Source organism: Jaculus jaculus, chromosome 8, assembly GCF_020740685.1.
Source record: "Jaculus jaculus isolate mJacJac1 chromosome 8, mJacJac1.mat.Y.cur, whole genome shotgun sequence".
Taxonomy (NCBI): domain Eukaryota; kingdom Metazoa; phylum Chordata; class Mammalia; order Rodentia; family Dipodidae; genus Jaculus; species Jaculus jaculus.
The window spans coordinates 18,082,924-18,099,227 of NC_059109.1; the positions used below are offsets into that span (position 1 = coordinate 18,082,924).

General features: G+C 42.9%; 1 protein-coding gene across 2 annotated transcripts in view; it reads left to right on the plus strand.

Moving 5' to 3' along the window:
• Adgrf1 (adhesion G protein-coupled receptor F1) overlaps positions 1 to 16,304 on the plus strand; it is a 61,970-nt gene that overhangs the window by 17,984 nt on the left and 27,682 nt on the right. For both annotated transcript variants that reach the window (XM_045157302.1, XM_012947613.2), the window contains exons 4-7: positions 5,186 to 5,329; positions 8,150 to 8,323; positions 10,597 to 10,697; positions 12,465 to 12,523. In XM_045157302.1, coding sequence (XP_045013237.1) covers positions 5,186 to 5,329; positions 8,150 to 8,323; positions 10,597 to 10,697; positions 12,465 to 12,523 — 478 coding nt within the window. The remainder of the gene's footprint in view (positions 1 to 5,185; positions 5,330 to 8,149; positions 8,324 to 10,596; positions 10,698 to 12,464; positions 12,524 to 16,304) is intronic.

Consider the following 16,304-nt stretch of genomic DNA (forward strand, 5'->3'; position numbering starts at 1 on the left):
TGGTGAGGATGTGGAGAAGCAGGAACACTCATCCACTGTTGGTAGGAATGTAGGATGGTACAACCACTTTGGAAAGCAATATGGAGACTCCTGAAAAAGCTGACTATAGAGATACCAACAGACCCAGTTATTCCCTTACTGGGCATCTACCCTAAAACCTTCAAACCACAGGCCAGAGAGATTTGCTCAACCATGTTTGTAGTGGCTCAATTCATAATAGCTAAGAGCTAGAATCAACCCAGATGTCCATCAGTAGAAGAATGGATAACTAAGATGTAGTATATCTGCACAATGGAATTCTATTCAACAGTAAGAAAAAATGACACGAAGAAATTTGAGGAAAATGGTTGAGGGCTGGAGAGATGGCTTAGCAGTTAAGCGCTTGCCTGTGAAGCCTAAGGACCCCGGTTCGAGGCTCAGTTTCCCAGGTCCCATGTTAGCCAGATGCACAAGGGGGCGCACACATCTGGAGTTCGTTTGCAGAGGCTGGAAGCCCTGGCGCTCCCATTCTCTCTCTCTTCTTCTATCTGTCTTTCTCTCTGTGTCTGTCGCTCTCAAATAAATAAAAATAAATAAATAAATAAATAAATAAATAAATAAATAAAAATTAAAAAAAAATGGTTGAACCTGGAACAGATCATTCTCAGTGAACTTACTCAATCACAGAAAAAAAAAAAAAATCGCCACATAATCTCACTCATCTACAGCACCTAACCTGAATCTACCCAAGATACCTTACACACCCAGCAAGCATCTTATGGACTAGACACTAGGAGGGATGGGGAGGGAGGGGAGGGCATCAAAGGGGTGAGAAACACTAATCTAGACCCAAATGGCAATGGTACCATAAAATTCTACTTCCTAAAAGGCTAAGGGTTTTTCAACCTTGTTTATCCAACTTTGTTTCATTGATTTTATTTATTTATTTTGGTTTCTATTTCAATTTTTGCCCTAATCTTTATTATTTCTTTCTGTATTTTGGTTTTTGGTTTGGCTTGTTCTTCTTTTTCCAAGGCCATAAGTTGAAGCATTAAGGTGTTTATTTGCAACTTTTCTATTTTTTATTTTATTTTATTTTTATTTTTCAAGGTAGGGTTCTCGCTCTAGCTCAGGCTGACCTGGAATTCACTATGTCTCAGGGTGGCCTCAAACTCACGACAATCCTCCTACCTCTGCCTCCCAAGTGCTGGGATTAAAGGCATGTGCCACCACGCCTGGCTCTAATTTCTTTTTTCTTTTTTTTAAATTTATTTATTTGAGAGCGACAGACACAGAGAGAAAGACAGATAGAGGGAGAGAGAGAGAATGGGAGCGCCAGGGCTTCCAGCCTCTGCAAACGAACTCCAGACGCGTGCGCCCCCTTGTGCATCTGGCTAATGTGGGACCTGGGGAACCGAGCCTTGAACAGGGGTCCTTAGGCTTCACAGACAAGCGCTTAACCGCTAAGCCATCTCTCCAGCCCCCGGCTCTAATTTCTTAATATGGGCAATTAAAGCTATTAATTTCCCTCTTAGGACTGCCTTCATTGTGTCCCCAAGGTTTTGGTATGCTGCGTTCTCAGTATCATTTGATTCTATTAATTTTTTGATTTACTTCTTGGATTTTTCATTGACCCATTCACCATTTAGTAGTGTATTGTTTAGTTCCTGTGATTTTGTGTATGCTCTATAGTTTTTCTTGCTGTTTATTTGTAGCTTAATCCTATTGTGATCAGAGTACAAGGAATTATTTCAATTTTCCTGTATTTGTTAAGATTTGCTTTGTGTCCTAATCTATGGTCTATTTTCGAGAATGTTCCATGTGCTGCTGACACATGTGTGTAATCTGCAGCATTTGGATGGACTGTTCTGTAGATATCTGCTAGGTCCATTTGTTAAATGACCTCACTTAATTCAGATGCTTCTCTGCTTTTTTTTTTTTTTTTTTTTTTTTGCCAGAATGACCTGTCAATTGATGACTCAGGTATTGAAGTCACTTCAGTTGTGTTTGGTATTATCTGTGACCTTAATTCTAATAGTGTTTGTTTTATGAAACTGGGAGCCCCCGTGTTAGGTACAGATATGTTTAGGATTGTAATGTCCTTCTGTTACATTGTTCCTTTAATCAATATGAAGTGCCTTTCTTTATCTTTTCTCATTAATGTTGGTTTGAAGTCTATCAGATAGTAGAATACCAACACTTGCTTGTTTTCTAGGCCCATTTGCTTGAAATACCATTTTCCATCCTTTCACCTTAAGATAGTATACATCTTTTATAGAATGGTGAGTTTCTTGAAGGCAACAAATAGGAGGATCCTGCCTTTTAACCCAGTCTGCAAGCCTGTGTCTTTTGGTAGGGGTATTGACATCATTGATGTTCAGAGTTATTATTGAAAGGTGTGTGTTAATTCTTGCCATTCTTGTTTTGTAGTTCTTTCTGTTTTTCCTTTAATCTCTTGCATTTACTATTATTATGTTTTGTTTTGTTTTTTCCTGTTTCCTCATGTGTGTGCTTTTCTTTCTTTTCAGCCTGAAGGATTCCTTCAAGTAGTTTCTGTAGAGCTGGCTTAGTGGTCATATATTCATTTAGTCTGCTTTTGTTGTGGAACGTCCTTATTTCTCCATCAATTTGGATGGATAGATTTTCAGGATAAAGGAATCTTGGTTGATGGTTGTTTTCTTTCAGAGCTTGGAATGCATCGTTCCAAGCCCTTCTGGCTTTTAACATTTGTGTAAGTAATCTGCTGTTATTCTTGATGGGATTGCCTTTACATGTCACTTTATTTTTCTCTGTAACTGCTTTGAATATACTGTCTTTGGTTTGTGTTTAGTAGTTTAATTATAATATGGTAATGAGGTTCTTCCTGATTTTGTCTGTTTAGCATTCTATAGGCTTCCTGTATCTATACCGTCATCACTTTCCCTACTTGGGGGAAGTTTTCTTCTATGATTTTTTTGTTGAAAATACCTGTTATGCCATTCGAGAGAAATTCTCCTTCTACTATGCCCCGAATTCTCGTGTTTGATCTCTTCATAATGTCCCAAATGTCTTGAAATTCCCATTCATGCCTTCCTATTGGTTTGTCTTTCTCTTTGTAGGGCTGTATTAGATCTGCCACTGTGTCTTCTAGTTTAGATATTCTGCCCTCTCCTTGATCCATTCTACTGGTGAGAGTTTCCACAGAGTTTTATATTTGATTTACTCTGTTTTTCATTTCTAGTATTTCTGATTGGTATTTTTTTTTCTATTTCTTTACTCATGTCTTGTATTGATTGCCATATTTTCTTAAGCTGATGTCCTGTGTTCTCTTAGGATTCTTTCAGGACTTTTTTCTTTTTTTTTTTTTTGGAACATGGATATAATAATGTTATTTGAATTCTTTGTCAGGCATTTCATCTAAATTAGTCTCCATAGAAGGCATTTCTGATGGACTTAATTTTTTTTTTTTTTGAGTTAGGGTCTCACTATAGATCAGGCTGACCTGGAATTTGCTATGTAGTCTCAGGGTGGCCTTGAATTCATGGTGATACTCCTACCTCTGCCTCCTAAGTGCTAGGATAAAGATGTGTGCAACCACACCTGACTATGGACTTATAATTTTTCGTGGAATTGAATTGTCTTGATTTTTTGTGTTTCTTGTATTATAATGTAGAAATTCTTGTCTCTTTAGTTAATTTGATGTTTGGGTTTTCTAATCATCTGCAGTATTCTTAGATGTTTAAATCTAATTTTATATATCTTCAGGATAGGAGATTAAAGTGCCACATGTGGCTCTTATATTACTCCCAGAGTAACATCAGAAGTGACCCTAGGTGTTGAGTTTACCTGCTATGCAAGTATTCTGGTAGGCAGGGTGGAGCAAATTACTGGAAAATTCTAAAATTAAATTGAACCATATACACATTTAATCAAAAACAGCAGGGAGTATTTATGCAAGAGTGGTGATTAAAACAAACAGATAATCTAATGAAGCCAAAGTCCCTAAGGGTGTGTGTTGCCCCACACCCTTAATCCTGTCAACTGGGAGGCAGAGATTTATGATCTATAATGGGTTCCAGATCAGACTGGGGCTGAGGAAGACCCTGCCCCCAATAATGACAGAAGAAAAAGACAAAGGCCCTATAAATCTGGAAACATCAAAGCCAACAATAGTCAACACCAAAACACAAGTTATTTGTGAATGGTAAGATCAACCAAGAATCTGTAATACATAACTTGCCCTGACATGCGAGATGAGATTAGCACTTCCCGTGAGGCCTATGTACCAAGAAGGCCTCATTACCTTTTGGGATGGTTTCTAATCTCACCTATGCTGAGTACCCACTTTGGTCTCTCTCTGTTGTGCTGTGGACTCAGTTAGGCTGCTTGGGTCACTGGATCTGGTGTTCAGATCAGCTGTGCTGGATGCTATGTGGCTGGGGGGTGGTCATCCGGTGGTTTGCGGCAATGGCTGTCGGGGATGGGAAGCTGTGCATGGTGCCTGGAGTGGTACTGGAGCTGCTCAGCTGGTCCCTCTGTCTTCTCCCTCATTAAGAATGCTGCTTGTGAGTGTCAACTCCCTTCACCTGGCTTTTCCTATAGCTCAGAAAAAGCTGGGTGGCCTGGCACTGTGGCGGGAGCTGATTCTGGCTGGTGGCCTGCTTGCTACAAGCTCTGGGTCTCTCCTGCCTCTCTGCTGAGGTGGATAATCCTTATAGACCTTCACTTTTTGCTAGAGAGTGTATTTTGCTGTTTTCCTGCTTTGGCATGGCTACTACACAGCCATTTTACTCTGAAATCCCCCTAATAGACCAATTTGAATAGGAAAAGAAAAGGTTCTTTGGAAAGGGTGAGATTGGGGATTCCTCTTACATTAGAGATACTCCAAGGAAACCAAAGCTGGGGGAAGGTTACAAGAGTGAATAGGTTGTCCTCTCCTATTCCCCCTTCAGTGTGGGGTGGAATGGAGAGTGTGGGAGACACTGGCTTGGCAGAAGTGAAAGGAGCGGCCTCCAGGAAGCATGTGGGGAGCCTGTGTTCTTGTGTTTTCTCTGGATGTTCATTTCCAGGCAGTGTCTGGATGAGGGAAACCCAGTGACAAGCAGCATGGGACATTCTGTGACCACTGAACAGAACCTGATAATGACTTTCCAGCCACTTCCTCGGTGATCTGTCCCCACAGAGAGTAGGGTCCTGATGATCTGTCTCTGTGTCGTTCTCCATGCAGCTCAGGAGTATGAGATACTGCTCCAGGTGACTTACAGAAATTCTGAGGAGAAGAGAGTACTGCACAGGGTTCTGAGGGACCTGAAGTCTCCAACGCCATGCTTCCATATGCCAACCAAGATCGTCAGAGCAAAGGCTACCACATGTAAGCCAACCATCTGGTGACTAGGAGCATAAAGGGGCATGAGGGACAAGTCAGTCAGAATAAGGTGACATGCCGTGAGTTCATTCCTTCCCACAAGCTCTGTGGTATCAAAGATCAGTGGCTTTATTTCTTCTTCATGCTTCATGTCCATTGCCAGGTGACAGAGGGGCAGAGAGGTGGTTGTCTCTTAGGTACCAGCTGATGGTTCACATCCTGTTCCAAATGTATCCTTTCTGAGTCACAGAGGAACACTGGAGAGTCACATACACAGTGGTGGCATTCATTGACTTTGAAGCGATCCACTGAGCTGGGAAGATAGCTTGACTAGTAAATTCCTTATCTTTTTAAAAAAATGCATTATTACTATTATTATTCTAGAGACAGTGAGAGCAAGAGAGAGAGAAAGAGAGAAACACAGGGAGAGGGAGTGAATTGGTACTCTAGGGCCTCAGCCATTGCAATCAAACTCCAGACGCTTGCTCTACCTAGTAGGCATGTGTGTGACCTTGTTCTTGTCTCAACTTTGTGCGCCTGGCTAATGTGGGATCTGGAAAGTTGAACATGGGTCCTTAGGCTTGGCAGGCAAGCTCCTTAACCACTAAGCCATCTTTCCAGCTCATAAAGTGCTTATCTTGCAAGCATGAGGACCTGAGTTTAATCCCCAGAGCACAAATCAAAGAATCAGGCATGCTGGATTGCTTATAATCCCAGGGTTGGGGAGGTAGAGACAGGTAGATCCTTGGTGTCTTCTGTCCAACCAATCTAACCTCCCTGGTGAGTTCTAGACCAATAAGAACTCCTGTCTCAAAGAAAATATAGGTGGCATTTCTGAGGGACAACACTTGAGGTTGTCCTCTGGCTGCCTCATGCATACACGCATGAACACACATGTAAAATAAGTGACACACTAATGTTGCTCACATTTTCTTGGCCACGTCTTCTGCGATTCTATTCAGGCTCATGGGGCCAGGATATGTAATCCTGCTATGTGCCTAGAAGCTAGCAAGGAATAATCAGAAGGTAAGTTCTATGACTTATTGCAAGCTCTTATTTTCACAGTGTGCTGGGAAGACTGGAAATAGCACAGGCAAGGAATTTCACAGAAATGCAAACTCTTGGGCTCATTCAGGCTTCGGGGTGAGACCCTCCAGGGAGGTTCTGATACGTGACAAAGTCTGAGAAACATTGATTGTCCACCACCCTGCACATTCTCACAAAGACATATATCAGTGACCCTTTCCCAAGTTGGATTAAAAAGGAACAACTTCTGATGGGAATTTCAGGACTAATACAAAAGAATGAAAACCTTCTTGCTATGGCATGTTATTTTGGAGTGGTGACAGGTATATGGAAGGGTACTCCTGTAAGGTCGTGGTCAAATGCTCTCTAGAATCCCCCAAATAACCCCATGTTGCAAATAACCTCTTCTGCCTCTCTCTTCTGTCACAATGGGCATCTATCTATGTGGGATATCAAATGTGGGATGTATGTGGGCGATATATCCTTGTCTTGGATGTTAATCCAGAGGGTATTTTTGTTTATATTTATTAGATATGGACATATTTAGTATGCAAACAACACATGGTGGTACCATCCTTTCCCTCCTCCCTGCCCCTTTTCTGAAGAGGCCTTCCTCGTTGGAGATGCAGGTCAAACCTTTGGGGATTGTGGGTCATGCATTATGGGGGCAGCAGTCAGTTACGGGGAGGAGGCAATGTCCCTGTGCCAAATGTCCCAACTTATGGCTCTAACAATCTTGCCACCCCCTCTTCTGCAAAACTCCCTCAGCCATGTTGGGTGTTTTAAGTCTCCTTCAGTGATGGGCTCTTAGGGGCCACTGGATCTCTGGTTTGGTAGGTGTTGAGTGTCCTCAGTGTCTATCTCCTTCACCCTTGTGCTGATACTAGATTCACGAGAAAGCAGCACTCTTGCTTATATCCATAGTTCCTCTGTGGTTTCAGCTGGGGCCAGGGTGAATGCTCTGGGTTGTTTATCTCCTCAGGTCCTGCTCCCATCTGAAAAAGAGAAGCAGATTCTCCAACAGAGAGTGAAGTTAAATGAGATCACCAATATTAATTTAGAGAGAACTTAAAGGGTGTAGACCCTCTTATAGCCCAAGATTAGCTGAAGCTTGACAATAGAAAACAGGATCATTATCTTGATATGATTCTGACTTATTTCTCAGTTCCAGATATGGTTTCCTTTCCACTGAGTGGATTTATTAGCCAATCCAAGGGCAGTTGGTTACCCACCATGGCTGTGTGCCACTATTGCACTTGCGTGAGCATCATGTCAGATTGTTTGCTTCTGAGTCACTTAGAGTTGCTTGGACAGATGTTGGCCACTTTCCCCCAGTAGCTCATGTAGCACCTTCCAGCACTATATGGCTAAGCCAGAGTTTTATCTCTGCTAGGATTGTGATGAGACCGCCTTGAGAATCTATGGGGCTGGGCATTCCCTTAGTGCAAACACACTGCCACTCTGGCTTCATTCTTCCAGCTCCTGGTGAGAAAAACTTGGTTGCAATTATAACCCAAAGCCAAGGGCTCCGCCATAGTTATTTCGGAAGGCAGACTCTCTGAGGTTGTACCTTTTTTCTTTCTTCCTTTCTCTCCCCCTCCTCTTTCTCCTCCTCCTTCTTTTTTGAGATGAGGCTCACTCTAGCTCAGGCTGACCTGAAATTCACTATGTAGTCTCCAGATGGCCTCGAACTCCTGGCGATCCTCCTACCTCTGCCTGCTGAGGGCTGGGATTCAAGGTGTGTGCCACAACAAACGCCCAGTGTGTTCTCTTATTATTGTTGCTATATTCTTTTTATAGATTGTGGCAGCCAAAGTGGGGTCCTGAGGTGTGCCTGTGAGGACAGCTACACCTGGTTTCCGCCCTCATGCCTTGATCCCCAGAACTGCTACCTTCGCACAGCTGGACCCCTCCCCGGCTGTGAGTGTCATCTCCACAACCTGAGCCACAGTGTGAATTTCTGTGAGAGAGCAAGTAAGCACGTCGGGGCTGTGGGTTCGCATCCTAGCGTGCACCCGAGGCAGCTTGGCCTGCCTGAGGGCGGCGAGTGCTGAAGTGTAGTGATCAGAGGGCCTCCCTTAGACTTGTCTGGACCCACTGAGGGCTAAGCGCAAGAGATCCAGAAACACGCAGTGATAGTTGGGGGCCATTTCAACCTCCAGGTACTTGGAGCTCAGCTGGCAGACTCGAGTCATCTTATTGAGATTTAAGGGAAGTTCACCAAAATCCTAAGTAGGCAATTGTTGGAGTAAGCAACATTTTTCTTGGTCAATATCAGTTCTACAAGTATGCATGCAGGAGAGAGGACGACATGGTGACTGTAGCAGCAAGATTGCTCTGAAGTTTCAACAAATATGTGCTGAGTGCAGCACACACACACGCATGCGCGCACACTCACACATGCACATGCACACACGAAAACAGAGCAGATGTTAAAAATCTAACCTAGGAAACCAGTGGCAGTTACTGTTGACCTAGGTTCTGTTTGATGAAGGATGAATTGAGCCAATGGCATGGACTCCAGTGCCTGATAGATAGACTTCATGAAACTTCCCTGTAGGCCTGGGGAGACGGCTTAGTTTGTCAAGCACTGGTTGTACAAGATCAGGACCCGAGTTCTAATTGCCAGAAACGCCTGTCTGTAAGCCTGGCCCTTGTGTGATGAGATGGGCGGTGAAGACAAAAAAAATCCCTAAAAGCTTGCAGGGCAGTTGGCCTGCCACACTCAACAGAGAACAACAAATAAGAAAGAAAACAATATAAATTGCTCAATATATATCAATAAAAACCTGTCTTTGCTGGGTGTGGTGGTGCACGCCTTTAATCCCAGCACTTGGGAGGCAGAGGCAGGAGGATCACTGAGAGGTAGAGGCCACCCTGTGACTCCATAGTGAATCCCAGGTCAGCCTGGGCTAGAGTGAGACCCTACCTCGGAACAAAAAACAAAAACCTGTCTTTAAAAAATTATTTGACAGATGAAAAAGAGGGAGGGAGGGAGGGAGGGAGAGAGAGAGAAAGAGAGAGAGAGAGAGAGAGAGAGAGAGAGAGAGAGAGAATGAGAATGTGTGTGCCAGGACCTCCAGCCACCGCAAACAAAATTCCAGACTCATATGCCACATTGTGCATCTGGCTTTGTATGGGTTCTAAGGAATCAAATTTGGGTCCTTTGGCTTTGCTGGCAAGCACCTTAACCACTAAGCCATCTCTATAGCCCCAAAAGCCTATTTTTGGAAAGATCGTCCCTATCTAATTCATCTACAAGGAATACAAGGAAAAATCAGACAGGCATTAGGGCTTCCCACTGCATTATAGGGACATGCCCAGATGAGACAGGAAACTAACACAAAGTATTGCTGGAATTCAAGGGTGGAAAGGGCTTTATGGTCACATTTGATTAGGACCTGATTTAAGGGTACACAGGATTGGTCCATGGAGAGACCCGCCCAGTGCAGGTGGCCATGGGGCGGGCACTAGCAATAAAGAATTAATCAAGGGACATGTTGGAGTTTGTGAGGTCTTGCTCTAGTCCAGGCTGACTTAGAATTCACTATGTAGTCTCAGGCTGGCTCCTAACTCACAGTGATCCTCCTACATGCTGGGATTAAAGGCATATGCCACCACACCCGGCAGAAATTTTCTTTTTAATTGGAGCAGTGCTGAAACTCAGTGTTTAGATGGGGACATATTTCAGTGACCAGTGACTGTGACGGCCTCCTTTATCCACATGTGAGTGGTTACCCATTCACCTACGTGCAAGCCTATCTTGATTACAAGCCCTTTCCAATTACTGCTGTGAATCCACAGCTGAAAACTCATTTTATATATGTCTCATATGTTATTTAGGTAAATATACATACATATACATATACATATATATATATATACATACATATATATATATATATATATAATTTTAATTTTTTTTTTCGAGGTAAGTTCTCACTATTCTTTGATGATCTAGAATACACTATGTAGTCTTAGGGTGGCCTTGAACTTCTGGCAATCCTCCTGCTTCTGCCTCCTGAGTGCTGGGATTAAAGGCATGTACCACCATGCCCGCCATATATATATGTATGTATGTATGTATACACACACACATACACACATATATATATATATGTATATGTATGTATGAAATACTACCCCTGAATAGATGCACTCTGAATTGTATTTCTATGATTTTGTGCTGCTAATAAAATTAAGCTAGAAATTTATTGTTTCTAAATACTCCTTTCTGCTTCCCACAGAGGTTTGGGGCACTTTCAAAATTAATAAAAGGTTTACCAAAGACCTGTTGAACTCATCTTCTGCTATATACATCAATTATAAAACTGAAATTGAAAATCAAGTAAGCACTATCTACTTACTATGTAAGGAATTGGTTGCTACTACAACTTCAGATTTTTTTTTTAACTCAGGACACATATTTTATACATATTTGTAATTGCTTATTTTTTTAAAAAATAAGATGTTCTTTATTTATTTGTATGTGTGTGTTTGTGTATGGGCACAAAAGGACTTTCTGCCACTGCAAATGAACTCCAGATGCTTGTGCCACTTTTTACATGTGGCTTACGTGGGAGGCTGGGGAGTGGTACCAGGGCTGGCAGGCTTTGCTTTGCAAACAAGTGCCTTTCACCACTGAGCCATCTTCCCAGCTCCTAGTTACTTTTTTTTTTTTTTGAGCTCGGGTCTCGTTCTAGCCCAGGATGCCCTGGAATTCACTACGTCATGTCAGGGTGGCCTCAGACTCACCATGATTCTCCTACCTCTGCCCCCCAAGTGCCGGGATCAAAGGCAGACGCCACCACACCTGGCTCAAGTTCTTTATTTTTGATAATTTCTGACTGAGCCACTTTTTGCTCTACTCACGGTTGACATTCCATGAACACTTTCTCCCCTGCCCCCCACCCTCCCAGGAAAGTTTCATCAGGTGACTGATCAGTTTTCTTGTGTTTGGTTTTTACTTCCTCATTGAAGTGGCTCTGGGTCAGCCTTGAACATTTTCTGATTTTTTTTTTTTTTTTTGCATGGAGGAAATTGTCATGACCTGAGTTCACTTGTTAGCATTCTAGATTTGTCCCATGAAGAAGCCTGTCAGTGAAGCTGAATAGAGTTCCCAGATGGATTCAGCTTAATTAAATACCTGTGAACGTTAATAATTAGAAAAAATCATTAGGAACTTTGATAGATGAACAGATTTGTAAATTGGTCATATTCTCATAGGACTATCCTCTTGTGTCCTCTTCCCCACCCCCATTTTTCTGAGGGCCCTCCTCAGTGGGGTCATCAGGGGGTGTTCATTATAGAGTCATGAATGTACCAGTCAGTCCCCATGCAGGGGACAATGCCTTAGAATGCACCTTCCCACCCTGTGCCCCTTATAATCTTTCTCCCCGGCTTCCACGCTGTTCCTGGGCCTTGGATGGTGTGTTCGTCGTCTGCTTTAGCGCTGCGCTCTCTGCACGTCTGACTCTCTGCTTTGATATGGTTTGAGTCGCCTCAGTTCTGACTGCCATCTCCCCAATGGGGTTCTCAGCTTAGCAATGGGAGCACCATTGCCACTTAATGCAGCAATGCCTCCGCAGTGTCTCCGGGCCTCAGCAGACGTGACGGACATGGGTCATCTTGGCCTAGGCACTTGGCTTTCTCTTGTCATTTTGATGGGTCTTGGTTTTCCCTGGGGTTCGCCACCATCTGTAAAAAAGCAGATTCTCTAACCAAGAGTGAGAGCAGCATGGATCAAAGGGGAGAAGCACATTCACTTAGAAGGCTTTTTGTGGAGGGAATAATTTGTTTTTGATGAGACCATAGATTTGGGATAAATTTGTATTAGCCAGCACCACATTCCCTCCCCATTCTAGGAAGTTTCCTCTTTATTAGTCATCTCAAAAATAACTTTTCTGAGTGTATGTGTGCATGTGTGTTCATTGTGTATATTGTCAATTGTCATCTTAACTGTAATTGTTAAGCCCTAACGCTACTTCCCATAGTGTGTGTGTGTGTTTATCATTTGCTATTGTCTGTTTATTGTCCATTTTTTACTCATATGTATTTCTGAAGTGTGAGGACAAAGATTGACACATTGTCCTTTCCTCCCTCTCTCCCACCTAAGCTTAAAACAGCTTACAAAGGAATCCAAGCTTTCGATTCGGTTCGGGTCACCCAGTTTCGGTGAGTAACTCCATGGCCTTAGAAGGGTATCTCCCAAATGGTGAGAGAAGTCCTGAGAAGGCCCAGTGATATTCCCATTAGATTAAAACTTGCTTGGGCTGGACAGATGGCTTAGCGGTTAAGCCCTTGCCTGTGAAGCCTAAGGACCCCAGTTTGATTCTCCAGGACCCACGTTAGCCAGAAGCACAAGGGAGCGCACACATCTGAAGTTTGTTTGCAGTGACTGGAGGCCCTGGCGTGCTCATTCTTTCTCTCTCTCTCTCTCTCTCTATCCATTTATCTATCTATCTGCCTCTTTCTCTGTCTGTCACTCTCAAATAAATAAATAAGCAAATTTTTTTTGTTAATTTTTTATTTAGTTATTTGAGAGCGACAGACATAGAGAGAAAGACAAATAGAGGGAGAGAGAGAGAATGGGCGTGCCAGGGCTTCCAGCCTCTGCAAACGAACTCTAGACGCATGCGCCCCCTTGTGCATCTGGCTAACATGGGACCTGGGGAACCGAGCCTCGAACCGGGGTCCTTAGGCTTCATAGGCAAGCGCTTAACCGCTAAGCCATCTCTCCAGCCCAGCAAATTTTTATTTTTTAAAAAAACTTATATGTAGGGCTGGAGAGGTAGCTTAGCAGTGAAGGCACTTGTGCGGCAAAAGCACTTTCCTGTGAAGCCTAAGTCCCCAGGTTTGATTCCCCAGTACCTACATGACCAGATGCACAAGGTGGCACATGCGTTTGGAGTTTGTTTGCAGTGGCTGGAGGTCCTTGCTATGTCCATTCTTTCTCTTTCTCTCTTTTCTTCTTCATCTCTCTCTCCCCCTCTCTTACTCAAATAAACAAATAATGAAAATTCCTTAAAAAAAAAAAAACTTGCTATATAGCCAAGGCTGGCCTTGAACAGTTGCTCCTAATGCCTCTACCTCCTCAGTGTAGGTTTACACCCATGTTCCAGCATGCTTGGCTTCTGTTAGACTTTCAGAGGATTCTTACCAACTGGACAAGGGCCTGGAATGGTTTCAAAAGTATGAGGAGGCGAACCTCAGTTATCATATAGATGAGTGCAGAAACATAAATACTGAAGAACAGAAAGATAAGGAGGAGGAGCCAGAATTGCAAAGGCTTTGCAAGAACCTGGCGAGGAAGTAGGAGATGGTGGTGGGAATGGCTGAGCACAGTGTGAAGGGATGAGCTGGAGAATTTGCCCAGTGGGCGAATTTTTTCCTACCACAGCCACAGGAGACACAGTGTTGTATAATTTGGAGCTAGAATGGGAACCTTGGATGAAATAGTATCATTTTCTGTGGGTATCATATATCTAATGTGGTTCAAAAACCCCACAGTCATTGTCTACAGAAAATAAAGTCATATTTAGTAAATTATTCACCTGTTTATGTTTTTATTCCAAAAGATTTGGTTAGTTGACCATGTGTACATTTATGGTCAACTATTAATAGTCTACTTACTGGAGGAAGTAGCTTAAAGGTCAAAGAACTTAACTCCTTTTTTTTTTTTGTAGGTAACTTAAAACCAGCTATGGGAATTTTCATCCATCCTTGCTATAAATGCATTTTCTGGAGCATGTCCTTGAAGTGAACCCATGTCCCACATGGATAATTTTTCTTTAAAATGCAATGCTAGGAAAAATGCTAGTTTGCCTTTTCCTTTCTTTTTAATTAAAAATATTTTATTTACTTGAGAAAGAGAGAGAAAGAAGGAGGCAGATAGAGAAAAGGAATGGGCACACCAGGACCTCTAGTTATAGGAAACGAACTCCAGATGCATGTGCCACCTTGTGCATCTGGCTTATGTGGGTACTGGGGAATTGAACTTGGGTCCTTAGGCTTCCCAGGTAAGTACTTTAACTGCTAAGCCATTTCCCCAGCCCTGATTTTTCATCTATTGAGTAGATATAATTAATCATATTTCCCCTTTTGACTTGGTGTCACTGAACACCTACACAAAACTGAGATCCAATCCCAGGAATTCTTGTGTTCAAAAATGAATACATACCCAGGCATGATAATGTAGTCCCAGTCCTTGGGAGGTGGAGGCAAGAGGATCAGAAGTTCAAGATCATCCTTGGCTACATAGCAAATTCAAGGCTAGCCAGTGCTTCATGAGACCCTTTCAAGAAAAATAAAAAAGGAGTGTAATTTTGTTTCCTGGTTGTCTGCTTAATTTTATCATGTATACTTTATAGGCTGTCACCAGTAATTTGTAAAAACAGTAAACAGACACCCATGCAGAGTTTAAACAAATCTTCATATCTCACAGTTAATAATCTTTGGCATCCAGTTTAACCTTATTAAATCAAATAAAATAATAAGAAGCCGAAGTGTATGGTGGTACATGCTGTAATGCCAACACTCAGGATGCTAAGGCAGGTCCATTACCATCAGTCTGAGGTCTCCTTGTGCTACATGGTGAGTTCCATGCTAGTATGGGTTATAGAAGGAGCCCCTATTTCAGTAACAAACCAACAAAAACATGAGGGTAGCCCATTGGAGGGCTGGTTTAATTAATACTGTGCTGTCGTCATTGCTTGTGGCTTCTAACAATATCCATGTGCTGATGGTTTCCAGCTGTGTCACTTGAACTTGACCTCTCCCTTTAAACTTCGAATATCCAGTTGCCAACTTGACATCCCTGCTTGCTTTTTCAGTGGGCAGGTCAAATACAGTGTGTTCACCTAGGTCTGGAACTCACCCACTCTTGGACCGTCGCCTCCCTCCTCACCATCTTCCCATCTCAGTTACAGTGCTTCGGGTCTCCCAGCCGCAGACTCAAAGCTTGAGCTTCCTCTGTTTCATTCACTTATTTATTTATTTATTCTCAAGAGAGAGGCTCTCTCTAGCCCAGGCTGACCTGGAATTCCCTATGTAGTCTCAGGGTGGCCTTGAACTCACAGTGATCCTCCTGCCTCTGCCTCCCGAGTGCTGGGATTAAAGGCGTGAGCCACCACGCCGGGTTGTGTCATTTATTTTATGAGAGGTCATTTTCATACAGTGATATACATGAACTTTAAGTGTGCCATTCCATCATCAGCTTTGATCTATGCCATACAGCTTTTTCTATCAAGATAAAACATTTCCGTTACTCTAAGAGTTTCTTCATATTCCTTTGCAGCCAGTCTCCATGGCTACCCCCCCTTATTGGCCACCAGAAGCCACCACTGGTCTGATTTCTGCTACCCTAGCTGGGTCTTACATGCTCTAGAACATCATAGAAATGTAGTCAACCATCATGCAGAGTTTTGGATACGTGGCTTCTTTCATATCGCACAATGTCTTTGAGATTCATTTTTGTTTTGTTTTTGAATCTGTGACCTTTCCCATGCTTCTTATTGCCCAGTAGTATTCCATTGTATAAATACATTACAGTTTGTTCTTCTATTCCATGAAGTCATTCTTGACTGGTTTCTTTCTCTTATCTGAATCTGCCTCATTGGAGTCTGAAGGGCCTCCTTTCAAGTCCACCCTCAGCCTAACCACCTCTCTCCACATGAACTGCCACCTAGGTAGCTCAAGCCACACCCCTTTTTTCTTACTTCCTCTTCCTGCTTCCTTGCCAGGCTTCTTTCAGTTTCAGCCAGAATGATGATCACACAAAGCTGGAGAGATGGCTTAACAGTTAAGCTGCTTGCCTCCAAAGCCCAAGGACCCAAGTTTGATTCCCCAGGACCCACATAAGACACACACACAAGATGGCACATTTGTCTGGAGTTTATTTGTAGTAGCTAGAGGCTTTGGTGCACCTATTCTCTCTCTCTCTCTCTTTCTCCCTCAC